This window comes from Gastrolobium bilobum, unplaced genomic scaffold, assembly GCF_033153095.1.
Source record: "Gastrolobium bilobum isolate Gb01-03AN ecotype WA unplaced genomic scaffold, APGP_CSIRO_Gbil_v1 utg7258, whole genome shotgun sequence".
Lineage (NCBI taxonomy): Eukaryota > Viridiplantae > Streptophyta > Magnoliopsida > Fabales > Fabaceae > Gastrolobium > Gastrolobium bilobum.
In genome coordinates, this window is record NW_026896893.1 from 196,821 (window position 1) to 206,405 (window position 9,585).

The 9,585-nt window shown below is 35.5% G+C and overlaps 1 protein-coding gene across 1 annotated transcript; it reads right to left on the reverse strand.

Annotated features, from left to right (window-relative positions):
• Positions 1–8,526: 8,526 nt before the first annotated feature.
• On the reverse strand, positions 8,527–8,955 carry LOC133302688 (B3 domain-containing protein At2g33720-like). The gene has a single exon (XM_061502502.1). It carries the CDS (start codon positions 8,953–8,955, stop codon positions 8,527–8,529), a length of 429 nt encoding a protein of 142 aa, XP_061358486.1.
• Between the last annotated feature and the right edge of the window lie 630 nt (positions 8,956–9,585).

The window sequence follows — 9,585 nt, forward strand, 5'->3', positions numbered from 1 at the left end:
CACCTTTGAGTTGAAAATGTCTTTGAGTTGTGAATTTATCAGTTTTTCAATCTCATCGTAAATTAGCCACTATCCATATATCCTTACCCCTAGTCAAGCCAAGATACAACCTGTGAAGTCCTTATGATCAATTGTTGCTTGTGTAATATTCCTTATTTTTAGGAATTTTGAAAATATGGTCAAGCTTATGGTAGTGCTATTGTTGTGGTGGACTGAGTGAGTTCTATTCCCCTAAACACTAAGTGTTGAGTGATACATGTTTATCTTGGTGAGGGGTGATCAAGTTAGATTCTAATGTTCATGAGGGCAGAGAGCATTGTTAAGATTTCTTTGCATTGAATCAGTCATGTATGTTGTGATGAATATAGATATATAATATAGTTTCATTCATGTAGCTCATGCATCTGACATGAAATGATAGTTATGATATGATATGAAATAGTATGAAATTATATGATATATTGTGATATAATAGTTATAAAAGGATATGTTATGTTATAGTATGTATAAGTGAATAGTAATTTTTGATTAGTGAGCGTATACAAGTGTGCTCTTCCAATGGGATACAACCCTTGGAAGTATGTCCATATAAGGATATAGCCCATGGATTATATGTTATGATCTCCTTTGCGGGATACAGCACCTGGGAGTATAGGTGTGGAGAGTATTGGTGTGGATTTCTTTGTGGGATACAACCCCTGGAAATCATGGGAATATAGATATATGTTATGATTTCCTTTACAGAATACAGCCCCTAGGAGTATAGGTATGGAAAGTATTAGTGTGGATTTCTTTGTGGGATATAGCCCTTGGAAATCATAGAGGTATAAATATGAGGATGACAATCCATATAATCAACATTGTCGATCGTTCCACAAGTTACAATAAATTTAAAATAGCTTTAATTAAACGTATTTTAATACGGAGAAATTGATAAAATAGACTCTGCTTTGAAATTAAACCCACATTGCATGGAGTCCAAGGTAGTATGACTATACGAATTCTCTTACGAATGGACAACGCTTGAAGATGGCGACTCATACAATCAACGTCATCGATCGCTGCATGGAATAAGAAATTTAAAATCAATTTAATAAAACATAATTTAATTACGGAGATATTGATAAGGTAGATTTATTTTGAAATCAAATCCACATTTTCACAAAGTCTAAGATATCAGAACTGTACAAATACTCTTACGATACATAAAACGCTAGAAAAATGGTGAACCATACAATCAACATCATTAGTCGTCGCACGAGACAATAAATTTAAAACAGATTTTGTTAAAAGGCATTCGATAAAGCAATTTCACTTCAAAAATTATATTCAGATTGCACATAATCCAAGATAGCATGGCTATACGAGGACTATTACGATACAGACAACGGTTGAGGATGACAATCCATACCATCAACGTCGTATATTGTTGTGTGAATCAATTTTTATTTAAATGAATTACGCTAAAGGGGTGTTTGATAGGTGAATTTTTTGATAATGCTAGGAAAGTGGTAGATGGGATTCACAAATAACTATGTTTGGTGTGGAGTAGGAAAAATTTTCCTAGGAAAATATTTGTAGTGTAATAATGAAAGAAAATGCCCACTTGGGAATACCACATTGATGGTGATATTTTTATTTCCCCAGCAAACTCAAACTTGTAGGAATTTTACATCAAAATTTTTTCAAAAATATTTCGATCTACCAAATAATTTTTTTTGAACTTTTCCAAAAAGATCATTTTCTCGCTTTTCCCATCATTTTCCTAGTAATTGTATCTAGCCGGTAAAACGAAATTTCTCTTCTAGCGGAATAAGGTTTCGCTCAGGATTTTGAGGACTTGGTAACAGTATATTGGATTACAAGAAAAGTTGATAGTTTTGGTTGCAGGCACAACACAGTGGACCAAAGTAGTGGTTGGCAAATCTCCAATTCTATCAAAACTGAAAGAGATAAGACATTCACACATGAAACTGCAGTCACCGATTCAGTGATTCATTGGGGGAAGGAACAAGGCCCAACGACCCTTCGGCTGAAACGCGGAAAGAGAAAAAAATAAATCAACTTGAAAAAAAACTTTTTTTATCGCATCGGTAGTCCGTTTTATTAAAAAGGAAAAGAAAAAAAAAGCCTCCATTTTATCTATAACTTTCTTATAATTCTTTTTAAGTTCTAAAAAAATAATAATAAATGAACTACTGAATTCCGTGGTCATTAGGGGTGGGCCGAGCTTTGACCCGAAAAGCCCAGGTCTATATCAAAATTTTTTAATTTGGCCTGATCTGAGCCTAGTACGAGTCTACCGAGCCTAGTACAAGTCTAATTGTTAGCTTGATTTAGCTTGTTTATAAAAAAAATAAATAGTCTGACTTGGTCTGTTAGCCTGTTAAGTTTTAACTTCCAAGCAGAACTATAAATCAATTTCACAAAATACTCAAATTCTATTGCTAAAACATGTCAATGTCCAAACAGAACCATGAATGACAACAAAACTCATCACAATATATATTTAAGTCATTTTTAAAAATAAAATGCTCAAACTAAATAACATATATTTCATCAAATCCAACAAATAAATTTATACTATGCAAATTAAAATAACTACATAAATCCAACAAACACATTATGATGCTTGTAGTAGACAAAAACTTGTCTTCATCTTCTCTCCCATACAAATATAATTCCAAGATTACATAAGTTGACAAATAATTTGTAAATGTAGAAAACAAAAAACAAGAATAAAGAATAGAAACAAAAAAAGAAAGATTAAGAACAAATTTTTTTTTAATAGATTCATATAGGCAATCTCACGTATTGAGATGATGGTTCCTCTTATATAAAAAATAAAGCCAAATTTTTATTAAAATTTAACAGAATATAATTATATTATAAAATAATTTCAATTGATTAAATTAATATTTTTCGTTTTTTTTAAGTCATACCTATTACGTAGCCAATCTCCGTCGTATATTAACACTTGGATAGTATCTTCAGTCAAGCTAGAACTATAGGCATCAATAATGTTGATTATTATGGTAGTCTAGAGATTGGTACAGATCTTATGCAACTCTCAAAGATAGTACTGGTGAAGGAATGAACCTAGGTCCTTCTACCACCTACTTAGCTCACATACACCAATTAAACTATCACCATTTGGTACTACTATGAATAATATTATTTTATTTTATTTAAAATAAATAATATAATATAGGCTGACCTGTAGGCTTAAAGGCCCGGTATGTAAAAAAAAGCCTATGACATACTTTCTAAATAGACTTCTTTAAAAACTCGGGCCTGTTCTATTTGATTATATGTAATAGGTCAAGCTCGACCTGATATAGGCTAGGCCGTAGATCCCTGTAGGATGACCCGACCCTCTTTCACCACTAGTGGTCACACTAAACTTAACTCGTGGACTTCTCCTACGATCTTCCTGCAGTACAAAGTAAATAATTTGACGAAAAGCTTATATAGGTCAAATATTTTGGAAAATGCATTATATAAAGTCAAAAAGCCAAAAAACTCCTACTCTGATAAAAAGAAGCAGCGAAAAGCTGCATATATGACCTTTCTTATCTTTTAATTTTTTTTTGTTTTATACATAAAAATAGGGGCTGACTACCTACACACCAGTACTACAATTTCACCTAATGCCCTATAGAACCTATACTAACTTCGTTGGATAATAGAAACAAAACAGAGTTGAATTCTCAAATATAGTCCACAATCTACAACTTTTGTGAGGGTGCTGATGGTGGGTCTTGTGGAGACCTTTTTCAACATCACCATCCAACACCGGTACCACCAAATTCTCAGCCAAATCTTTAGGGAGCAAGAGCCTGCTCATGTTGCCAAGATCACTGCCATTGAGGACTTTCTTTATCTTCCAAGGATCATCACAAAACATCAAATCGGTTGAGTAACCCCAACTTCTCTCTCCACAAACTTCTTTCTTGCAGCAACAAAAGTTTCTTCAGAAATCTTCCTCTTCTTGGTTAAAGAAACAGAGACATCTTCATTGGTTGTGTTGCAATGACACTTACCAAGTGACAAATGGGTACACATCATTGTATTACAAGGACACCTAGCAAGTGATACATGAGTACAGAGATCAACGTTGTTGTCGCATGCCATTGTTGACAATAACACAGTTTGAGTTTGGTTTCTTGAAAGTTTTAAGGTTTTTCTGCCTCCCCTGTCAAATATGGGCTGAGGTCTATCTGCCTTTTTCATCTTCGTCATTGCCATTTCTCTCCAAATTTGAGAGCGCAGGGCATTCAACGGTGTGTACTTTTCGTATCTCCCAACCCGGTCTCTATCATTCGAGATTCTCCCGCGGGAGTCTTTCTTCTTATTGACAGTTCGCTCTTTTTCTCTTGGGGCCGGGCTTCTCCTTCTTGCGCTTGTTCTTTTATTCTCTTCACCTTGCGCATTCGCTATCTCTATTTGTTCGAGTTCCAAGTACTTCTTTGAACGAGTCCTAAACTCCTCCAACGTCCTCAAGGGATTTTTATAAACTGATTTTTCCAGTCTAGATGAACCATCCAACCCGGCTACAATGACGTGGACGTGGACGTTTTCCTGCAAGCCCGGCACTTGTAAGGCTGCATCTTTGAAATGGTTCAAATACCTCTGGAGTGTTTCTCCGGGTTGTTATCGTATCTTCCCAAGTGTGAACTCGGATTTTGGGTGTGTTTTGCTTGTTGCAAAATTCAGCAGGAACTTCTCTCCGAATTCCCCGAAAGACCCAATGGAGTTAGTAGTTAGGGTTGAAAACGATGCTTGCGTAGCCTCAGTTAAAGTTGTAGAAAATATCAGGGATATGATTGGTTCATCAATTCCTCGGATATACATGTTCGTGTCGAATGCATCTATATGAACCTGTGGGTCTTGACTTCCATCATACTTCGGCAAGGGTGCCGAATCAAACTCCTTCGGGAATGGAGCATTCAGTATTTCACCAGTAAAGGGGCTGTTATTGTATTTTCCATAATGTACTTCCTCTTGTAAGCATCGGGTTCCACACGTCCTTTAACATGTTGGGCATCTTGGTTAAGATGTGTCCTATCCCTGTTTCTCTGCATGTTGGCTCCTATTGAAGTATTCTGGATCAGAGGTTGCGTGTTCGTATTCTGACTGTTCATTCCATGGCTCCCCAAGTTTGGGTCCACAGTAGTTCCAACATTAGCTCTTCCTTGGTTTTCAGCTTCTGGAATCCGGATATGATCACCCGGGTTGAGATCCCCATCGCGGCCATTACCATCTCGGCCATGGACCCCTTCTGATCCCGGTCCTTTCATCCCTAACAATCGTTGCTCCAAGTCTTGCATTCTCCTTGCATTTTCTTCCTGAATTCTCCAGAAATCCTCCCACCGTTGGAGGTTGTTACGATTTTTCATATCTTCCATCCGTCGCAAAATTGCGGCTAAGGTGTTTTGAGCAAGGCGGGAATCAGGATCTGCAGCCTGGGCAACACGGGCCGCAATGTCCGCAGGGTTTTGAGGAGGAGGGTTATTCATAGATGGATCTGCAACTCGGTTGCGGGGGGCTGGCGTTGAGGCTGTGTCTGATACATCCTCGCTGACATGGACCACATCATAGTCCACTTCATTTTTCGGTTGGTTTTGAGGTTGACTCACCTCTTCCAGAACTGGATCCAGCGACTGATTCAGAGGCTATGGCTGCTAGCTATTGCTCCTTGTACGGACTGCCATCTCGGGTCAGATTAGTGGGATTATCTATGGAGGAGATACTCTTGAGTCAAGCATATCACTGTGCACAGTAAAACTATAACGGTTTTGCCAAAGGGGATGTGTGTGTGCACAATGATAGCATAACAGTAAGAGAGAGAGAGCGTACCGTTCCTGTAGGTTTTACCTCTTATTTATAGGGTTTACCTATAGTCGTAGATTCTGGACCTTTAATGCCTCTTATGAGGGCCCAGGCCCCTCTGCCATGCTGTCGTATTAGGATTAGTATCCTTGATGGATATCTTCCTATTGTTATGCTTGATTAAAATCTTAGATTGCCCCTTAATGGGCCTGTCAGTCAATGAGCCCCTTATATGGGTCCAAAATAAAATTAAATCCACATTTGAACGAAGTCTAAGATAGCGCAACTATATGAAGACTTTTATTATACTTCAAAAGTTATATTCAAATTGCAAAGTGTCCAAGATAGCATGGCTCTACAGGGACTATTAGTATACAGACAACGATTGAGGATGGAAATCCATACCATCAACGTCGTATATTGTTGTGCGAATCAAGTTTTATTTAAATGAATTACATTAAGGAGTGTTTAGTAGGTGAATTTTTTTTGATAATGCTAAGAAAGTGGTAGATGAGATTCACAAATGACCATATTTGATATGGAGTAGGAAAAATTTGCCTATGAAAAAAAATTTGATAGTAAAATTGTTGTAGAATAATAATGAAGGAAAATTGGTGATATTTTGATTTTCCGAGCAAACTCAAACTTGTATTAATTTTATTCCAAAAATTTTCCGATAATATTTTACCCTACCAAACAATGTTTTTTAAACTTTCTCAGGAAAATCATTTTCCCACCTCTCCCCCCATTACCCTAGTAATTGTATTATCCTGGTAATTTTTTTTTTCTCCTCTACCATAATAAGGTTTTGCTCTGGATTTTGAGGACTTGGTAACGTTAAATCGGATTACAAGAAAAGCTGATAGTTTTGGTTGCAGACACAACACAAGTGAACCAAAGTAGTGGTTGGCAAATCTCCAATTCTATCAAAACTGAAGGAGATAAGACATTCACACATGAAACTGCAGTCACTGACAGTGATTCATTCGGCGAAGGAACAAGGCCCAACGAAACTCCTTTTTATCTATTGTTTTTCTTATGTTTCTTTTTAAGTTCTAATTTTTTTTTTAATAGGAGGAACTACTGAATTCGGTGGTCACTTTAAACTTAACTCATAGACTTCTCCCGCGGTCTTTACGTCAGGGATGTCAAAATGGGTTGACACGACGTGAATTTGACACGATATGAATACATAAACACAAACACGACATGAATTTTTATTCGTGTCAAAATCTTCAACACTAACACGACATGAAATTTTTACGAGTTGACTCCACAAGAATAACACGCAAAATAGGGATCAAAAAAGTAAATGACAAACAAAAATTAAAAAATGTGTCGAAATTAAAAAAATTTAAAAAACAATAAAATAATATTAATAATAAAAATTAAAAAAATATGGATAAACACGAACACAAATACATCAACACGAACATCACATGAATTTTTTACGTGTCATATTTCCAAACACAAACACAACGCGATTTTTTTTGCGGGTCAGCTCGAACACGAATTTTAGTGTCATGTCGCGGATCGACCGACGTGTCCTAACCTATATTAACACCCCTACTTTCTGCATTACGAAGTAAATAATTTGACGAAAAGCTTGTATAGGTCAAATACTTTGGAAAACGCATTATATAAAGTCAAAAAGCCAAAAAAAACTTTTACTCTGATTAAAAAAAGCAGCGAAAAGCTGCATATATGACCTCTGTTATCTTTTGATTTCTTTTTTGTTTTATAAATAAAAATAGGGGCTGACTAGCTAAAAACCAGTACTACAATTTCACCTAATGCCCTATAGAACCTATACTAAATTCGTTGGATAATAGAAACAAAACAGGGTTGAATTCTCAAATATAGTCCACAATCTACAACTTTTGTGAGGGTGCAGATGGTGGGTCTTATGGAGATTTTCATTATGCAAATATGGTCATAGAAGAAGGTAACAAAAGTGAAGGATAAGGAAGAAAAAAGGATGGCAACGAAGACTTGGGTTCATGGGATGGTTTGGCCGTGAACAAGGGTGAGTTTAGTGGTTGGATGATAGCAAGATGTTGAAGCTAAATGACACTTGCAGACCTTAAGAGGGACGACAAAATGGTAGGGAATTGGGTATAGCTAGTGGGTGTGTGTGCTTAATGAGTATTCACTCAAAGTGTAACTCTAAGTTCACTAACATTAGAGCCTTTCTACATTAGATAAACAAAATATCAGGGCAAGCAGTGAAGGTTCTAGATGAGGAACAACGGAGGTTCTTACCTCCTTCAAGCTCAAAAATTCAAAAAAAGCAGTTCAACATCATCCAGTTTCCATGCGTTATGCTCTTTCTTATGGCAAGTATTGCAGGGATTCTATTAATTGATTAACTTTCTTATGAGAACAATTCTAATTGTAATTCAAATTTGCAAACCATATCATTTAACAAATTTAAATCATATATTCAGATTGCTCTTACAATCCAAAAAATTCAAATTGCACAACCAATAAGAACAAGAGAAAATATCAATACACCTTCTCTATAAAAGGAATCCTATTATTGCTATCAATGCTAAATGGCATCAAGAACAGAAAAATCAAAGCGATTATTGTATGAATCCCAATGAAGGCCTATCTCATCCCCTTTCTTTAAGCTCTTCTTGATACAAAATCTTTAACCCAATTCCCAATGAAAACATAGCTTCTTGAAGAAACTCATTTCTTGAAAATTAAAGAATGAATGGTGGCAGTGTCTTCATCCCAAATGTCAACATGAACACCTCTTTTAACGTCTCCATCCAACACCGGCACCACCAAATTCTCAGCAAAATCTTTAGGGAGCAAGAGCCTGCTCATGTTGCCAAGATCACTGCAATTGAGGACTTTCTTGATCTTCCAAGGATCATCACAAAACATCAAATCGGTTGAGTAACCCCAACTTCTCTCTCCACAAACCTTCTTTCTTGCAGCGACAGAGGTTTCTTCAGAAATCTTCCTCTGCTTGGTTAAAGAAACAGAGACATCTTCATTGGTTGTGTTGCAATGACACTTACCAAGTGACAAACGGGTACACACCATTGTATTACAAGGACACCTAGCAAGTGATAAATGAGTACAAAGATCCACGTTGTTGTCATATGCCATTGTTGACAATAACACAGTTGGAGTTTGGTTTCTTGAAAGCTTAAAGGTTTTTCTGTTACTTGTGTTGTGAGGGAAGCACATGACGAAGCTGGACCAGCCGGTTATGTAACGTTCTTATTCTGTTTTATAAATTTTCTTTTTTTCTTTTTTATTTTATCTAGTTAAGTATAATTTATATCTTAAATAATTTTTATTTAAAATATAGGAAAATACAAAATTAAATTATACGAGTTGAGCACTTGTATATTGTGAAAGTATCAAAACAAAAAATTATTGATTGATTATAAAAATATCGATTCACATTGATTTTTAATTATTATACTAAGAGAAACAGTAGACAACTTTTGATTTTTTTCTTCTCTACACTGGTAATATTAGCATTTTCAAGATTAATTGTTACAAAATTTTAATAAATTTAAATTGTTAGCATTTGTTAATAATAATAATAATTCACATGTAAAATTGAAAATTTATAAAAATAAAAGAAAAAGAACAAGAAATTAAAGCTGTGTGTTGAATTAAGGGCTTTTGCTATTTCTTTTTATTAAAAAAATAATGGATTCGTTCTTGTTATTTTCAAAATATATTTAAAATATTCATAACTTTCCTATGGTTAAATCAACGCAATTT

What these genes read in the sequence shown, in the direction of transcription:
- LOC133302688 (XM_061502502.1), bottom strand. Translation starts at nt 8,955, where the DNA reads ATGGCATATGACAACAACGTGGATCTTTGTACTCATTTATCACTTGCT.